Below are 19,021 nucleotides of genomic sequence, written 5' to 3'. Positions count from 1 at the left end.
CCATCACTCTGCTAAACAAATAATTCCCTCTACCCTGTCAGACTGCACTTCTATTTCTACTAGGTTTTTTTCTCATCTTTCCTGTCATCCTTTCCCTCCCAGTTAGGACTGTATGACTGTAACTTGTTGCTTGTATCTTAAGATTTTTATTAATATTGATTGTTTCCTCATTGCTTATTTGATCCCTATGACAATTGTTAAGTGTTGCACCACATGATTCTTGACAAATGTATCTTTTTCTTTTATGTACGCTGAGAGCATATGCACCAAGACAAATTCCTTGTGTGTCCAAGCACACTTGGCCAATAAAATTCTATTCTATTCTATTCTATTCTATTCTAAATATAGAACCTTACTTTTTTTTACCATTGAATTTCATTTTGTTAGATAGCACCCATTGTTCACGTTTGTCAAGATCCTTCTGTATTTTGTACCTATTTTCTGGAGTGTTGGCTATTCCTGTCAGTTTGGTGTCATTTGCAAATTTAATAAGTTCCCCATCTATCCCCTCATCCAAGTCATTGATGAAAATGTTGAAGAGTACTGGGCCTAAAACAGAGCCTTGGGGTACTCCACTGCATACATCCTTCCATGTAAATATAGTTCCATTAAGCACTACACGTTGAATGTGATTGGTAAGCCGGTTTTGAATCCATCTAGTGGTGTTTCTGTCCATCCCACATTTTTGTACTTTATTAAGTACCGTAGTAGGTTACGGTTTACTTTGTCAAAAGCCTTACTGAAGTCCAAGAAAATCATATCAACAGCATTCCCCTGGTTCACTAATTTTGTCACTTTGTCAAAGAATACTATAAGATTAGTCTGGCATGATCTGTTTTTGACATACCCATGTTGGCTTTCGGTTATTATTTTGTTACTAGGTATTCATTGATTCGTTGCTTTTCCAGAATCTTCCCTGGTATTGAGATCAGACTGGTATGTCTGTAGTTTCCTGGATCTGTTGTTTTTCCTTTCTTGAAGTGTCCTTCCAAGGATAAACAATTACCATATTTTTCAGAGTATAAGACACACCAGAGTATAAGACGCATCTTGGTTTTGTGGAGGAAAATAGGGGAAAGAATATGCTTACCAGGTAATCATCTGGCTAGCGGCCTTAGTCTGATCAGCTTCAACACATTATTTTATCCCCTGGTTGGGGCTTTAAAAAAACTTTATTCGGAGAGAGTAACAATGAAAGACCTTGCAAGCCAGTAAGAGCTGGGAACATCATTAGCACCTAGAAAGAAACATTCAGAGAAAGTAGAGCAATGGAAAAAACCCTGCAAAGACTTAGGGCTTGGATAACATTCTTCACAGAGAGTAACAATGAAAGATCTTGCAAACTCGTAAGAGCTGGGAACATTGTTAGCACCTGGCTAGGGCTGGAAAATAACATTCAGAGCAAATAAAGCAATGAAGAAAAACCCTTACAAAGACAGGGTTTGGAAAACATTCTTCGCAGAGAGTAACAATGAAAGAGCTTGCAAGTGGGTAAGAGCTGGGAACATTGTTAGCACCTGGTTAGGACTGGAAAGAAACGTATTCGGAGCAAGTTAGAGAAATGAAAAAAACCCTGCAAAAACTTAGGGCTTGGAAAACATTATTCTCAGAGAGAAACAATGAAAGAGCCTGCAAGGTAAGAGCTGGGAAGATCGTTAGCAGCTAGTTAGGGCTGAAAAAAAAGCTACATTCAGAGTATAAAACACACCCAAATTATCAGCCTCTTTTAGGGAGGAAAAAGGTATGTCTTATACTCCAAAAAATACAGTAATTGAAATGGTTTCATTCAAGCTTGAAACAAGGATCTTTATCTAGTTATGCCATGGTCAAGTGTTTGGGAAGTTTTTTCCAGGTTTGTTTATTCATTCAATTAACATTTATTGACGGCACAAGTCCAATGCACTCCCCAATTTGAACTAGAGACTTTATAATTATCTAAGGAAAGAGCGAACTTCACCAGCCTGTTGTTGAATTGGAATATTGTCCTGGAATTCCTATCTGAGCAATGTAATTAAACCGGACAACCAGTAAAAGGGCAAATGCTTGGGTGGGAAAGTCGTCCCACTCCAGTTCAAGATGCAGGGAGAGATTGTGCTTCCAAGGGCTGGCCAGGCAGTATTACTCCTTCCACGCACTCACTGTGGGAAGCCCTGGTCCTAAGAAAGGGCTCTAGGGGTACTTGTCGTTGGAAGGTCTCAGTGGTAAAATAATAGACCAGAGGATCTAGGGCAGCATTCACACAAGACAGGAGCAGGGCATATCTGTACGCCTGATCTAAATGCGTTTCATTCAACCCTGGCACATGATAGCAAAGGAGTGTCAAATGGTAGGGCAAGAAGCAACCCAGGAAGATAGTCACATTCGTTACCACCATTAATCTGATCTTGGATATATTGATCAGCTTCATCTCCGCGCTTACACTCCGGTGGAAAACATGGAGCAGGCCAAAGGAGGAAGTTACCACAACAGCCAATGTGATGGCATAGCATAGCACCATAATACTGGAAATAACAACATTTGTGACATATTGGGGATGGTTATCAAAACAGCGAGTGGTGTTTTCCGAAGGATATTCAGCAAAACAGAGCGTGCCGTTTTTCGGAGTATTCTTGCCAGCAAAGTATGTGGGAATGGCTCCCCCAATACTCAAAGTCCATATACCCACACAGATGTACTTGGTTTGTCGGCGTATGGCTTGAGACCAGGAGCTGAGTGGGAAGCGCACGGCCATCCAACGGTCTGAACTGATGCAAGTGAGGAGGAAGATGCTCCCGTACATGTTGACCAAGAGCAGCAGGCCTGCTACTTCACAGGTGGTTGGAGATAGCTGGGGTTGCCAGCCATAGTAGTATATCCTCAGAGGCATTGATGCCAACAGCAAAAGATCGCAGACGGCTAGATTCTTCATGTAGACGGTGGTGATGGAGTGGACAACATTTCTGAAGATAAAAATGTACAGAGCTGTAGAGTTCAGCAGGAAGCCTATCGTAAAGATTAGTGAGTAGCTGCTGGCGAAGACCAGGTCACGTATCCTGGAGCAGTTGTGGCAGATGGAATTCATCTTTCAATGTCTAGGAGCAGACCCACACTTTGCAGTCGTTTAAAATTTCATTTATACTGGTTAGGTGGAACCAGGTGATGCCTTCCTCCTAGTTAAAAAAAAAAGATATTTGCAATTTATATTTGTGAGACTACAGTTGCCAAGGTCAGATATTTATTTTTCATACGCTGTCTGTGTGAGACACTTTACAAAGTTCCATAAAATATATCATTGCCGTAGTAGGGCCGGCGGTAGGCAAGGTTGGCTCTTCTATGGCATGTGGACTTCAACTCCCAGAATTCCTGAGCTAGCATGAATGGTTCAGGAATGCTGGGAGTTGAAGTCCACAAGTCATAGGAGAGCCAACTTTGCCTACCCCTGCCCTAAGGGCAGTGATGGTGAACCTTTTTTTGCTTGGGTGCCAAAAGGGCGCACGATAGCACATGTGCATATGCCCACACCCATAATACAATACACTTCTCTCTGTACATGTGTGCATACCCCCTCACACTCCTTCCCCCGCACACATGTGTGCAGGCCTCACTGAAGCCTCCAGACTTCTGGTAGGCCCGTTGGGCCGTTTCCTAAAGCCTGTAGATGCAAAAAATGGACCCAACAGGCCTACCAGAAATTCAGAAACAAACTTCTGGTAGGCTCGTTGGGTCTGTTTTTCACCATCCACAGACTATGGGGGCTTTCCTGAAGACTGAGAAGGGTGGAAATGGCTTCCCCCACCCTCCGGGAGGCTGAAAATCAGCTGGCCAGCATGCGCTGGAGCTGACAGGGCCTTGTGTACCCTCAGATATGGCTCCGCATGCCAACTGTGGCACTATCTCAGGGATCGCCTTCTGCTGCACGAGTCCCAGCGACCAGTTAGGTCCCACAGAGTGGGTCTTCTCCGGGTCCCGTCAACTAAACAATGTCGCTTGGCGGGACCCAGGGGAAGAGCCTTCTCTGTGGCTGCCCCGACCCTCTGGAACCAACCCCCCAGTGATTAGAATTGCTCCCACCCTCCTTGCCTTTCGTAAGCTTCTTAAAACCCAGGCATGGGGGAATTGAGATACTCTTTCCCCCTAGGCCTTTACAATTTTATGCATGGTATGTCTGTATGTATGTTGGTTTTACAATAGGGGTTTTTGTAACTGTTTATATTGGATTGTCATATGCTGTTTACTACTGTTGTTAGCCGCCCCGAGTCTACGGAGAGGGGCGGCATACAAATCCAATAAAATCCAATCCAATCCAATGAAATGTGGCATAGGTTCGCCATCATAGGCCCAAAGTTTCCGTCTAAAGTTCCATACAAGCCAATCTTTCCTGACTTATAAATATTATTTTTCTTTCCCATTCTGACTGCTTAGCGTTAAATGGCGATATTTAAAGCTAAGCTCCCTATCGCCTTACTAATGTAACAACAGTCGGGCTATGGACAATCAATTTTGTGCAACCTATGAGAAATTCAGACAAGGTTTCAAGGTGGAAATCCTGTGCTAAAATAATGGTTGTTCTTAGTCATCCCCTACTAGGCTTTTAGACTTTTGAAACCTGAACGGTCTTTGGACTCCTTAAAACAGACAGGAAGCTGCGGCATTGTAAATGGAAATTTAGCTAACTGACATTAGATTTTAAGGGGAAAGTTCAGCGATGGTAATTCATAGACCAAATATTTTTGCTGCAGAATGTCACACAGGAAGAAGTTAGCCAGAGATGTTATTTAACATAGCATGAAAGGAAGGAGAGAAAGAAAAAGAAAATGAATTGTTAAAGAAATTTAGCTAATAGGAAGCAGCCCAACAGTAATCAACAAATATTCATATAAGTATCTATGTTTATGGTTCCTGATCTATAAAGCAGGGAGAAGCCAAGGAAATGTTAGATGGAGATGTTATTTGTCTGTGTTACATGTAGATCTCCTGTAGACTAGCCAGCCACTAACAGTGGTTTATTTTTTCTCTATCAGCTATACCAGTGATGGCGAACCTGTGGCATGGGTGCCACAGGTGGCACACAGAGCCATATCTGCTGGCACATGAGCTGTTGCCCTAGCTCAGCTTCAATATGCATGTGTGTGCCAGCCAGCTGATTTTTGGCTCACACAGAGGTTCTGGGAGGGTGTTTTTGGCTTCCAGAGAGCCTCCAGGGGGTAGGGGAGGGCGTTTTTATCCTCCCCCGGCTCCAGGGAAGTCTTTGAAGCCTGGGGGGGCAAAACACGAGTCTACTGGACCCACCAGAAGTTGGGAAACAGGCTGTTTCCAGCCTCCAGAGGGCCTGTGGTGGGAGAGCTGTTATGATATCGGCACTCGTGCATGAGCGATAGTGTGTGCCAACACTCTTTCGGCACCCAAGGAAAAAAAGGTTCACTACCACTGAGCTATACCAATCAGGGCGGTACATGCCACCCCTAGAAGACCCTGTAGGAGGTGTTCCAAAGCTTACTCCAATGTTTACTCCAAACTGTAGGTGCTTACATTTGAATTGACACCCTGTGAGTCACAATTGTTTGGATCTCCCCAATGTCAGCATCTACCAAGAATTGCTAATAGGCCTGTGCCACATCCAACTTTGCTAATATTTGGTTGTTCCCCAACGAATGCAGTACATGTTGCACCATTGGTCCTGGGTATGGACTTTGTTGCAGCACTGTATTGATTGTTTATTTTATTTGTTTGTTTGTTTGTTTTGTCCAATACACAATGAGGGTTTTAGTGGGTATATATAAATATATACACATAGTAAAATACATGATGAAGGTTATAGAGGAGATACTCATAGTAAAATATATTTAAGAGATAATAGAAAAGAAGGTATAGCAATAGAACATATCAATGAAAGAATAGAAGAAGAGATATAGGAATAGAAGAAAGGTATAGGAGATATAGGAGAGCAATAGGACAGGGGACGGAAGGCACTCTAGTGCACTTGTACTCGCCCCTTACTGACCTCTTAGGAATCTGGATAGGTCAACCGTAGATAATGTGTTGGGGGTTTGGGGATGACACTATGGAGTAGATTAGATTTAGATTAGATTTATTGGATTTATATGCCGCCCCTCTCCGCAAACTCGGGGCGGCTCACAACAATAATAAAAAACAGCACAGTACATAATACCAAATCCAATGCCCACCAATCTAATTACAATTTAAAACTAGTAATCTCATAAAAACAGTATATATAAAAAACAGGCACACAGTCAATCAATCAATCAATCAACAAAACAACATGGGCAAGGGGGAGGTGTTTTATTTCCCCCATGCCTGACGGCATAGGTGGGTCTTAAGGAGTTTACGAAAGGCAGGGAGGGTGGGGGAAATCCTAATCTCAGGGGGGAGCTGGTTCCAGAGGGTCGGGGCCCCCACAGAGAAGGCTCTTCCCCTGGGTCCCGCCAGACGACATTGTTTACTCGACAGGACCCGGAGAAGGCCAACTAACCGGTCGCTGGGATTCGTGCGGCAGGAGGCGGTCCCAAAGATATTCTGGTCCGGTGCCATGAAGGGCTTTATAGGTCATAACCAACACTTTTAATTGTGACCGGAAACTGATCGGCAACCAATGCAGACTGCGGAGTGTTGGAGTGATATGGGCATACTTGGAGAAGCCCATAATTGCTCTCGCAGCTGCATTCTGCCCGATCTGAAGTTTCCGAACACTTTTCAAAGGTAGCCCCATGTAGAGAGCGTTACAGTAGTCGAGCCTCGAGGTGATGAGGGCATGAGTGACTGTGAGCAATGACTCCCGGTCCAAATAGGGCCGCAACTGGCGCACCAGGCGAACCTGGGCAAACGCCCCCCTCGCCACAGCTGAAAGGTGTTTTTCTAATGTGAGCTGTGGATCGAGGAGGATGCCCAAGTTGCGGACCCTCTCTGAGGGGGTCAATAATTCCCCCCCCCAGGGTAATGGACGGACAGATAGAATTGTCCTTGGGAGGCAAAACTCACAGCCACTCCGTCTTGTCTGGGGAGTTTGAGTTTGTGGACACCCATCCAGGCCCCAACAGCCTCCAGGCACCGGCACATCACTTCCACTGCTTCGTTGACTGGACATGGGATGGAGATGTACAACTGGGTATCATCGGCATATTGATGATACCTCACCCCATGCCCTTGGATGATCTCGCCCAGCGGTTTCATGTAGATATTAAATAGCAGGGGGGAGAGGACCGACCCCTGAGGCACCCCACAAGGGAGAAACCTCGGGGTCGACCTCTGACCCCCCACTAACACCGACTGCGACCGACCGGAGAGGTAGGAGGAGAACCACTGAAGAACAGTGCCTCCCACTCCCAACCCCTCCAGCCGGCGCAGAAGGATACCATGGTCGATGGTATCGAAAGCCGCTGAGAAGTCAAGGAGCACCAGGACAGAGGACAGGCCCCTGTCCCGGGCCCGCCAGAGATCATCCATCAACGCGACCAAAGCAGTTTCCGTGCTGTAGCCGGGCCTGAATCCAGACTGCTGAGGACCTAGATAATCGGCTTCTTCCAAGGACCGTTGGAGTTGAAGTGCCACCACCTTCTCAACAACCTTCCCCATGAAGGGAAGGTTGGAGACTGGATGGTAGTTATTAAGCACGGCTGGGTCTAGGGAGGGCTTCTTGAGGAGGGGGCGCAAAACCGCTTCCTTATAAAGGGGCGGAAAGGACCCCCCCAAGGAGGCGTTGACAATCTCCTGGACCCAGCTCCGTGTCACCCCTCGACTGGCCGAAACCAGCCAAGAGGGACACGGATCCAGTAGACAGGTGGTGGAACTCACAGCTCCAATGGCCTTGTCCACTTCATCAGGTGTCACGAAGTCAAACTCCTCCCAGACAGATGGACAAAGACGTTTAGCCCCAGTCACCTCGACTGACTCATTGTCAGTCGATTCTGTTTCACAATTGGAGTCGAGGTCCGCTCGGATCCGGGCGATTTTATCAGCGAAAAACGTGTTAAAATCCTCGGCACTACTCTGTAAGGGCTCCCCAACTCCCCTCTGATTAAGAAGGGAGCGGGTTACCCTAAACAGAGTGGCCGGGCGGGATTCCGCTGATGCAATCAAGGCGGCATGATACGCGCATCTTGCCGCCTTGAGCGCCACTTTGTAAGTCTTAATATGAGCTCTTACAAGTGTTCAATCGGATTCGGACTTACTCTTCCTCCATCGCTTCTCCAGACGTCTCTTCTGGCGCTTCAACACCCGGAGCTCCTCGTTGAACCATGGAGCTCTACGGGGTCTAGTGCCACGGAGAGGTCACAACGGCGCAATCCGGTCAAGAGCCTCCCCTGCAGCCTTGTTACTTGTGCACTTATAATCCGTACAGATGCAGATAGACCCATCTGGCTTCATTGGGATGACTATTGGCATCTACCACATGGGATGATAAACTGGCTGTAGGACCCCTTGGGCAACAGGCCTATCCAGTTGCTCATCCCATGTGGCCATGGGGGTGCTGCAACAGTTGTAAATGTAAAAAAATGGTCATAAGTCATTGTAATTTCAGTCACTAAATGAACAGTTGCAACTCAAGGACTACCTGTATATCATTACATGATTTGGGTTATGATTGAACAATGCTTTTAAGAAACATGTCATCATTTTGTTTAGAAACATGGAAATGTTTAGAAACATATTAAATGTTTTATTATTGTTGCTAGCCGCCCCGAGTCTACAGAGAGGGGCGGCATACAAATAAAATAAAATAACATAAAATAAAATAAATAAAATAAAATAAAATAAAATAAAATAATAAAATAAAATAAAATAAAATAAAATAAAATAAAATAAAATAAAATAAAATAATAAAATAAAATAAAATAAAATAAAATAAAATAAAATAAAAAATAATGAAATGAAATGAAATAAAATAAATAAAACAGACAGACAGACAGACAGACAAACAAACAAACAAATAAATAAATAAATAAATAAATAAATAAATAAATATAGAAGATTGACGGCAGAAAAAAGACTTCATGGTCCATCTAGTCTGCCCTTATACTATTTCCTGTATTTTATTTTAGGATGGATATATGTTTATCCCAGGCATGTTTAAATTCAGTTACTGTGGATTTACCAACCACGTCTGCTGGAAGTTTGTTCCAAGCATCTACGACTCTTTCAGTAAAATAATATTTTCTCACGTTGCTTCTGATCTTTCCCACAACTAACCTCAGATTGTGCCCCCTTGTTCTTGTGTTCACTTTCCTATTAAAAACACTTCCCTCCTGAACCTTATTTAACCCTTTAACCTAATTAAATGTTTCAATCATGCCCCCCTTTTCCCTTCTGTTCTCCGGACTATACAGATTGAGTTCATTAAGTCTTTCCTGATACGTTTTAGGCTTAAGACCTTCCACCATTTTGTAGCCCGTCTTTGGACCCGTTCAATTTTCTCAATATCTCTTTGTTTTGCTGTTGCAAGCAGTTGTGGCTTGTAACAGATGCCTCCCCCAAAGGTGTTTTTTCAAGAGGCAACTTGACTTTCTGGTTTGAGGAAGTTTCGCTTCTCATTCAAGAAGCTTCTTCAGTTCTGAAAAGCGAAATGTCTCCAAAGAAAAACTAGAAAGTCCAGTTGCCTCTTGAAAAAGCACCTTTGGGACAACAATGACCTGGGTGACACGAGAATCTTCACAGAAACAGATGCCTATGTTCTTTGCTATGGTTGCATCAAAATATGCCAACATGAATAGTCATTCTTACTATGACTACAATACTGTATGTGCTACCGAAGGGGGAAAAAGGCTTAGATCAGATCTTGTGGAATTGATGAAAACATGCAGGAAAATTGAAGAGATAAGATAGTGTGAAATATCTAGTTGATAAGAAATTCCCCATTTACAGTACATCTACAATTGGGATCAGAAATTTAATTGATAAGCAAGGTCAGAGGTGTCAAATTCAAGCACTGCAAGCGGGATGCAGATTGCGGGGTGCTTAGGTCTACTCTGGAAACAAGTGAAGGACCTGCCCACAGTGCCTCTGTCAGCAAAAATGGGCTACTGAGTTCCATTTTTGGCTGTCACAGCCTCCTTCAACCCTCTGCCAGTGAAAACGGACCTCAGGCAGGTCGCACACAACCCTCCCGAGCTCTGTTTTTGTCGGCAGAGTGTTGCAGGAGGCCATTGCACCCAAAAATAGAGCTCGGGAGTCAGTTTTCACTGGCAGAGCATTCAGACCGCCATGGGCCACATCTAAGCATCCTTTGGGCTAAATTCAGGTCCCAGGCCTTGAGTTTGACACCCATATCATATAGCAACATAATTAGCATCTCAGACATTAACACCCTTGAAAATGTCCAAAGATACTTCACCAGAAGAGCCCTTCACTCCTCCACTCGAAATAGAATACCCTATGAGACTAGACTTTCAATCCTGGGCCCAGAAAGACTAGAACTAAGACGCCTTAAACAAGATCTAAGTATTGCCCACAAGATCATATGCTGCAACATCCTGCCTGTCGGCGACTACTTCAGCTTCAACCACAACAACACAAGAGCACACAACAGATTTAAACTTAATATTAACCGCTCCAAACTTGACTGTAAAAAATATGACTTCAGTAACCGAGTTGTCGAAGCGTGGAACTCATTACCGGACACCATAGTGTCATCCCCAAACCCCCAATACTTTACCCTTAGATTATCTACGGTTGACCTATCCAGATTCCTATGAGGTCAGTAAGGAGCGAGTACAAGTGCACTAGAGTGCCTTCCGTCCCCTGTCCTATTGCTCTCCTATATCTCCTATACCTTTTTCTATTCCTATATCTCTTCTTCTATTCTTTTATTGATATGTTCTATTACTATATCTTCTTTTCTATTATTTCTTAGATATATTTTACTATGATTATCTCCTCTATAACCTTCATCATGTATTTTACTATGTGTATATAGATATATACCCACTAAAACCCTCATTGTGTATTGGACAAAACAAACAAACAAACAAACAAATAAATAAATAAATAAAAATAAAATAAAACAAAATAGTAGGACTTGTTGCACAGTCAGCCAGATGTTTAGGCTAAATTTGACAATTTTATCCACTTGATTTTTTATTTTTTATTTTTATTTTATTTTTATTTTATTTTTTATTATTGGTAATTCATGACTCAATTCACAATCTTGAATCATTCAAATCCTAACCAATGTCCTAACCTATTAAGGTAACATCTGAGAATACCCTGACATCAACTGGGAGATAAACTCTGCACCAAGTAGAAGATCCAACAGGTTCCTAACAAACGTAGCAGACAACTTTGTTGCCCAAAAAGTAGACAAGGGGATCAGTCACATTAGACTTAATTCTTACTAACAGAGATGAAATGATAGAATGTGTTGAAGCTACAGGAACCTTGGGGACAAGGGATCATTAAATATTGGAATTCAACATTATGCAAACACAGCAGTAGAACAAAGTCAAACTAGAGTCTTGGACTTTAAGAGAACTAATTTCAATAAACTCAGAGAGAACTTGGGAAGAGTTCCATCGATGAGAATCCTCAAGCGGTAAACAACTCAAGAAGCTTGGGAAATTTTGAAAAGTGAGATTATAAAAGACCAGACTAGTTTAATACTAATAAAGAAGAAAAATAATAGGTCACAACCAGCATGGCTGCATAAAGAACTCTCTGACAAATTGAAAGACAAAAAGGACAAGTATAAAATGTGGAAAGAAGGGGAAATAACTAAGGGAGAGTACCAGCAAATAGCCCGAACCTGTAAAGATGAAGTGAGGAAAGTCGCCCCGAGTCTTTGGAGAAGGGTGGCATATAAATCTGATTAATAATAATAATAATAATAATAATAATAATAATAATAATAATAATAAAGTTCACAATGAACGAAGGCTTGCAATAAGAGTAAAAAATAACAAAAAAAACTTCTTCCAATATGTTAAAAGCAAGGAAAAAGTCAAGGAAACAATTGGTCCATTACAGGGAGAAAAGAGCAAGAAGGTGACAAGCATCAGGGAGAGAGCAGAGCTACTCAGCACGTTTTTTGCATCTGTCTTTACACAAAGGGAAAAAACAGCCCATCCTATCAAAAACAGCATCACAAAAACATATTAGGAACACAAGTTAAAATAGGAAGAAAATGGTAAGGGAATACCTGTCCACCCTAGATGAATTCATATCACCAGGACCAGATGGATTACACCCCAAGGTTCTGAAGGAACTGGCAGACAAGACCTCAGAACCATTGAGCTATATCTTTCAAAGATCCTGCAGCACCGAGGAATTGCCAGAGTATTGGAAAAGAACTGATGTAGTTCCCATCTTCAAGAAAGGAAAAAAAAACCAGATCCAGCCTGACCTCAATACCAGGGAAGATTTTGGAAAAGATAATCAAGCAACGAGTCAATGAACACCTAGAAGCAAACAAAGTCATAACCAAAAGCCAACATGGGTTTGTCAAAAACAGATTATGCCAGACTAATCTTATAGCATTTTTTGACAAAGTGACAAAATTACTGGACCAGGGGAATGCTGTCGATGTGGTTTACTTGGACTTCAGTAAGGCTTTTGACAAAGTAGACCATAACCTACTACTAAATAAACTTGAAAAATGTGGGATGGAGAACACCTCCAAATTGATTCAAAATTGGCTAACCAACCGCACTCAACGTGTAGTGCTCAATGGAACTACATCTACATGGAGGGATGTATGCAGTGGAGTACTCCAAGGCTCTGTTTTAGGCCCAGTACTCTTCAACATCTTCATCAATGACTTGGATGAGGGGATAAATGGGGAATTTATCAAATTTGCAGATTAGATTAGATTAGATTAGATTTATTAGATTTGTATGCCGCCCCTCTCCGGAGACTCAGAGTGGCTCACGACAGCAAAACACAGTACAAATCCAATGATTTAAAAAACAGTTAAAAACCTTAATATAAAAAACAGTCATATATCCCAGACAAACCATACATAAAACGGAACAGCTCAGGGGAATCAATTTCCCCATGCCTGACGGCAAAGGTGAGTTTAAAAGAGTTGGTGAAAGGCAAGGAGGGTGGGGGCAGTCCTGATCTCTGGGGGAAGTTGATTCCAGAGGGTCAGGGCCACCACAGAGAAGGCTCTTCCCCTGGATCCAGCCAGATGACATTGTTTTGTCGACCTGACCCGGAGGAGGCTGACTCTGTGGGACCTAATTGGTTGCTGGGATTTGTTCGATGACACCAAACTGGCAGGAATAGCCAACACTCCAGAAGATAGGTGCAAAATACAGAAGGACCTTGACAAACATGGACAATGGGCGCTATCTAACAAAATGAAATTTAATGGTGAAAAAAAGTGAAGTTCTACACTTAGGCAAGAAAAACAAAATGCACAGTACAGTATATGTGGTACATGGCTCAACAATAGTAACTATGAGAGGGATCTTGGAGAAGCATTTAAATATGAGCCAGCAGTGTGCAGCAGCTGCCAAAAAGGCTAACACAGTTCTAGGTTGCATTAACAGAGGGATAGAATCAATAACACGTGAAGTGTTAATACCTCTTTATAAGGCTTTGATAAGGCTACACTTGGAATACTGCATTCAGCTTTTGTCGCCACGATGCAAAAAGGATATTGAGACTCTGGAAAAAGTGCAGAGAAGAGCAACAAAGATGATTAGGGGACTGTGGCTAAAACATATGAAGAACAGTAGCAGGAACTGGGCATGGCTAGTTTAATTAAAAGAAGGAACAGAGGAGACATGGTAGCAGTCTTCCAGTATCTAGAAGAAGGAGTCAACCTATTCTCCAAAACACCTGAAGGTAGAACAAGAAGCAATGGGTGGAAACTGAACAAGGAGAGAAGTAACTTAGAACTAAGGAGAAATTTCCTGACAGTCAAAACGGTTGATCGGTGGAACAACTTGCCTTCAGAAGTTGTGAATGCCCAACACTGGAAGTTTTAAAGCATCTGTCTGAAGTAGTGTAGGGTTTCCTGCCAAAGCAGGGGGTTGGACTAGAAGATCTCCAAGGTCCCTTACAATTTTGTTGTTGTTATTGTTGTTGTTATTATTATTATGTCAATACAACACAGCAAACGAGATCACTATGCTGGATTTCGTATTTTATCACCAGTTGGGCACTTCCCAAGCACCTAGGACTGCGTGATATAGCGGTGATGTTATGTTTGCCTATCCCAGTGAAGCGGCCTTTTGCAATTGACAGATGGAGATTTTGTCAATTCTGATGGTTTTCAAATGTCCGCTGAGATCCTTTGGCACTGCCAAGTACCATTGGGACCACTTTCACTGGCTTATGCCAGAGTCGTTTCAGCTCGATTTTTAGATATTATTATTATTATTATTATTATTATTATTATTATTATTATTATTTCAATACAACACAGCAAACGAGATCACTATGCTGGATTTCGTATTTCATCACCAGTCGGGCGCTTCCCAAGCACTTAGGACTGCGTGATGTAGCGGCGAATTATGTTTGCCGATCCCAGTAAAGTGGCCTATTGCAATTGACAGATGGAGATTTTGTCAATTCCGATGGTTTTCAAATGTCCTCTGAGATCCTTTGGCACTGCGCCCAGCATGCCAAAAACCACTGGGACCATATTTACTGGCTTATGCCAGAGTCGTTGCAGCTCGATTTTTAGATCTGCGTATCTTGCTAATTTCTCTAGCTGCTTCTCCTCAATTCTGCTGTCTCCTGGGATTGCAATGTCAATAATCCATACTTCCTTTTTCTCCACAATCAGGATGTCTGGTGCATTATATTTCAAAATTCAGTCAATCTGAAGTCGGAAGTCCCACAGTAGTTTTGCTTGCTCATTTTTGACCATTTTTTCGGGCTTATGATCAGTGAAGGGCTACCAAAATTTTTACTACCACACTGTGGCCGTGGCTTATGCAGGACACCCTGCATTTTCTTTCAACATCTTTCAGTGCAAATTGGGTGCTCTGGGGTGTAGCTCCATTTTCGCTCCCCACTGCGTTCCCCCCATCTGGGCAGTAGCCCACTCCTGCTTATGATCGCACCAGTTCTTTGCCATTGATAGATGGTATTTCTGGCACAGGTTCCAGTGGATCATCTGTACACAGCATTGTGTCTATGCTTGTAGTCAGTCTGTGCGATCTTTTGCAACAGCTGAGTATGTGTATTTATTATTATTATTATTATTATTATTATTATTATTATTATTTAGTTTTTCATGAAGAATCACTGGAAAACCCTTCTCCAACTTTCAAGGGTTTCATGGATCGACTCACCAATCTTTCCCCTATTCAGCTATAGACTGGATTCAACTAATATTATAATCCCAGGGTAAAGCTAGATATTTTGATCTAACTTCCTTTGACCCCCTATCAGTCAGAAATCTCCAGCTGGTTTGCACATCACAATAAACAGTAGAATACAATTTCTGCCATGTATTACAGATTAGCAATGACAATATAACTAATGCAATTATAATACAATGACATAACAACCTATAATATTAACAATAGCATGGTTTATGGTATTAATCTCTGACTATAATTATGAAGGAACGGGGATAGAGAAAAATATTTAAGAATAACCACCATGTTTTCCTGAAAAGAAGACCCTGTATTATATTTTTTTGAACCCTGAAATAAGCACTTGGCCTTATTGCCATGCACTCAAAAGCCAATTTGGGCTTATTATCAGGGGATGTCTTATTTTGGGGAAAACATCTATTTCTTTCTATTTACACAGAGTGACCATATACAGACAGACAGACAGACAGACAGACAGACAGACAGACAGACAGACATGGGTGGGAAATTAATCTATGGATCTTCAACCCAGCAACCTCTCTTCCAGGTATTCCCTTATTCAAAAGGTCTATTTCCTCCTCTTTCCAAAGAACTTACTCACAGAGATTCACATCCTGGAATGACTGGTCATAATAGCAAGGAGCTGCTTGGAGATATCACCTGCCTGCAGGGATGGGCTACTGCCCGGATGGGGGAGAACCCAATGGGGTAGCGAAAATGCCACCAGAGCACCCAATTTGCACTGAAAGATATTGAAAGAAAATGCAGGGTGTCCTGCATAAGCTACGCCCACAGTGTGGTAGTAAAAATTTTGGTAGCCCTTCACTGCCTGCCTATATGTCTTCAGCACAATCATCTTCCTTCCTGCTGTTTAAAATTTAAAAGCTGAAGAAAAACCACACCTCCTATCAGACAAACCACATTCTCAGAACTCATCTTGGTATTTGCACAATTTCACACTGCCACACTGCAAACTATTCACTGGTGGGGGAAGGTAAAAGATCTCCAGGTTGAAGTTCTGCAAGGCATCCAGTTAAAACCATTTTGTTCATAGGAGAGGAGTCTTTCCTTAAGAGAAACTTTAGGAGCCACACAAGCTTCTCTAGCGGATTTACAAACCCTCATCCTAGACAGGAATTGATCTTCGAATATTCAGTGGCTGAATTGGCACAACCTGGTTTGTAAACCCAGTGTTATGCTAAGTCTGATGTGGGCATAGGGGGATGCCACAGTGTGTATGACACAACTCTGCCTCTTTTGTATGTCTTATGTCAGTTGTAGAAACATAGAAACATAGAAGATTGACGGCAGAAAAAAGACCTCATGGTCCATCTAGTCTGCCCTTATACTATTTTCTGTATTTTATATTAGGATGGATATATGTTTATCCCAGGCATGTTTAAATTCAGTTACTGTGGATTTACCAATCATGCCTCCTGGAAGTTTGTTCCAAGGATCTACTACTCTTTCAGTGAAATAATATTTTCTCATGTTGCTTTTGATCTTTCCCCCAACTAACCTTAGATTGTGTCCCCTTGTTCTTGTGTTCACTTTCCTATTAAAAACACTTCCCTCCTGAACCTTATTTAACCCTTTAACATATTTAAATGTTTCGATCATATCCCACCTTTCCCTTCTGCCCTACAGACTATACAGATTGAGTTCATTAAGTCTTTCCTGATAAGTTTTATGCTTAAGACCTTCCACCATTTTTGAAGTCCGTCTTTGGACCTGTTCAATTTTATCAATATCTTTTTGTAGGTGAGTTCTCCAAAACTGTACACAGTATTCCAAATGTGGTCTCACCAGCGCTCTATACAGCGGGATCACAATCTCCCTCTTCCTGCTTGTTATACCTCTAGCTATGCAGCCAAGCATTCTACTTGCTTTTCCTACCGCCTGACCACACTGTTCACCCATTTTGAGATTGTCAGAAATCACTACCCCTAAATCCTTCTCTTTTTGCTAACACAGAACTGCTAATACAATACTCAGATTGAGGATTCATTTTCCCCAAGTGCATTATTTTACATTTGGAAACATTAAACTGCTGTTTCCATTGCTTTGACCATTTATCTAGTAAAGCTAAATCATTTGCCATATTACAGACGCCTCCAGGAATATCAACTCTATTGCACACTTTAGAGTTATCGGCAAATAGTCAAACCTTCCCTACCAAACCTTTTCCCCTATGTTACTCACAAACATATTAAAAATAATAGGACCCAGAACAGACGTGGGGCGTGCATAAGTGCACCAGTGTGCCTTCCGTCCCCTGTCCAATTGTCTCTCCTTATCTCATTTATCTTTTCTTCCTTTCATATATGATCTCCTATACTTTTATATCTTTTCTTCTTTCCTTTTCTTCATTTATATTACTACATATCTATTCTCTTCAATGTGTATTATGTATTGGACAAAATGAATAAATTTTTAAAAAATAAAATAAAAAACAGACCCTTAGGACCCAGAACAGACCCTGATGGTGAACCATTTTTCTCTTGGGTGCTGAAAGAACATGGGCGTATGCTATTGTGCATGCGCGAGTGCCCATACCCATAATTCAATGCCTGGGGAGGGCAAAAACAGCTTCCCCTGCCCTCCAGAGGACCTCTGGTGGCCAGAAATGGCCTGTTTCTCGACTTCTCGTGGGCTCAGTAGGCTCATGTTTTGCCCTCCTCAGGCTCCAAAGGTTTCCCTGGAGCCAGGGGAGAGTAAAAATGCGCTCCCCCCTTCTCCTGGAGACTCTCTGGAAGCCAAAAACGCCATCCCAGGGCATCTGTCAAGCGAAAAATCAGCTGGCCAACCCACACATGCACGTTGGAGCTGAGCTGGGGCAACGGCTCGAGTGCCATCAGATATGGCTCCATGTGCCACCTGTAACACCTGTGCCATAAGTTCGCCATCACTGTCTTATGTCATTGTCAGGTGCAAAGGAGCAGGATTATACGTTAAGTTGCAATTCAGAAATATTTGCTTAAGCTTATACACAAGAATCTAGTCAATTCTAGTTCACCCCTGAATTGGTACCAATAAGAGTCGGTGGAATTCAACAAAGACTAGACTTGAATCGTTTGTGGCAATGTAAAGGTTCTAAGTTGATGAGACATTTAACTCTGACATGTAGCTCTGCCTGCTCTTCTTCTATAGTCCTAATTTGTAAGTACACAAGGGGCAGAAATTGCACTGTGATTTGAGGATGCATTTTAATCATTTTGATGAAATTTCATCACTTATGCATCACGTGTTAACTAAGGTGAAAATTAACTATCCTTAACATGCTAGACAAATACAGCACGACACATGTAAATGTACTGTTTTTAAATAACTTTATTAGATTTTAAAATCAAGGGAGCAAATTATAACAAGAGCAAATTATTAAGGTGGGATATAAAATAAATAAAGAAAGAAAAAAGAATGAAAACAGACGCAAAAGTGCAAAAATAAAAAAATACAAAGTGACATTTTTATTTTACAATAGATAAAATTATAAATGTGCATTAAACATCCTAAATTTACAAGTTTATTCATTTTTCTATTATTATTTCTATTTATTATTATTATTTCTAATGGTCAAAACCATGTCATAATATTATCTTCCGTTTCACAGAGGGAGATTACACAATTAAATGTATTGCAAGGTTGCAGCCCTTATGCATTGCTTAAAAGAGGATGTTTTGTTCACTTTCCACATTTACACTTTTGCCAGTAGTCAGTTCCAAAAAAAAATCAGTTTGAGACATCAAACTGGCTGGATAAAA

General features: G+C 41.9%; 1 protein-coding gene across 1 annotated transcript; it reads right to left on the bottom strand.

The window, feature by feature from the left end:
- Positions 1–1,140: 1,140 nt before the first annotated feature.
- Positions 1,141–15,946, bottom strand: LOC139157837 (lysophosphatidic acid receptor 6-like). Its single transcript, XM_070735014.1, has 2 exons — positions 15,862–15,946; positions 1,141–3,149 (listed from the first exon to the last, which is right to left on the bottom strand). Exon 2 carries the CDS (start codon positions 3,059–3,061, stop codon positions 2,072–2,074), a length of 990 nt encoding a protein of 329 aa, XP_070591115.1. The 5' UTR covers positions 3,062–3,149; positions 15,862–15,946; the 3' UTR covers positions 1,141–2,071.
- Positions 15,947–19,021: the final 3,075 nt, after the last annotated feature.

The sequence above is a fragment of the Erythrolamprus reginae genome, chromosome 1 (assembly GCF_031021105.1).
Source record: "Erythrolamprus reginae isolate rEryReg1 chromosome 1, rEryReg1.hap1, whole genome shotgun sequence".
Classification (NCBI taxonomy): Eukaryota; Metazoa; Chordata; class Lepidosauria; order Squamata; family Dipsadidae; genus Erythrolamprus; species Erythrolamprus reginae.
The sequence above is the reverse complement of the archived record's forward strand: the minus strand, read 5'-3'. Positions and strand labels throughout refer to the sequence as shown.

Excerpts from the sequence above, each read along its gene's own strand:
- LOC139157837 (XM_070735014.1), bottom strand. The coding sequence starts at position 3,061 with ATGAATTCCATCTGCCACAACTGCTCCAGGATACGTGACCTGGTCTTC.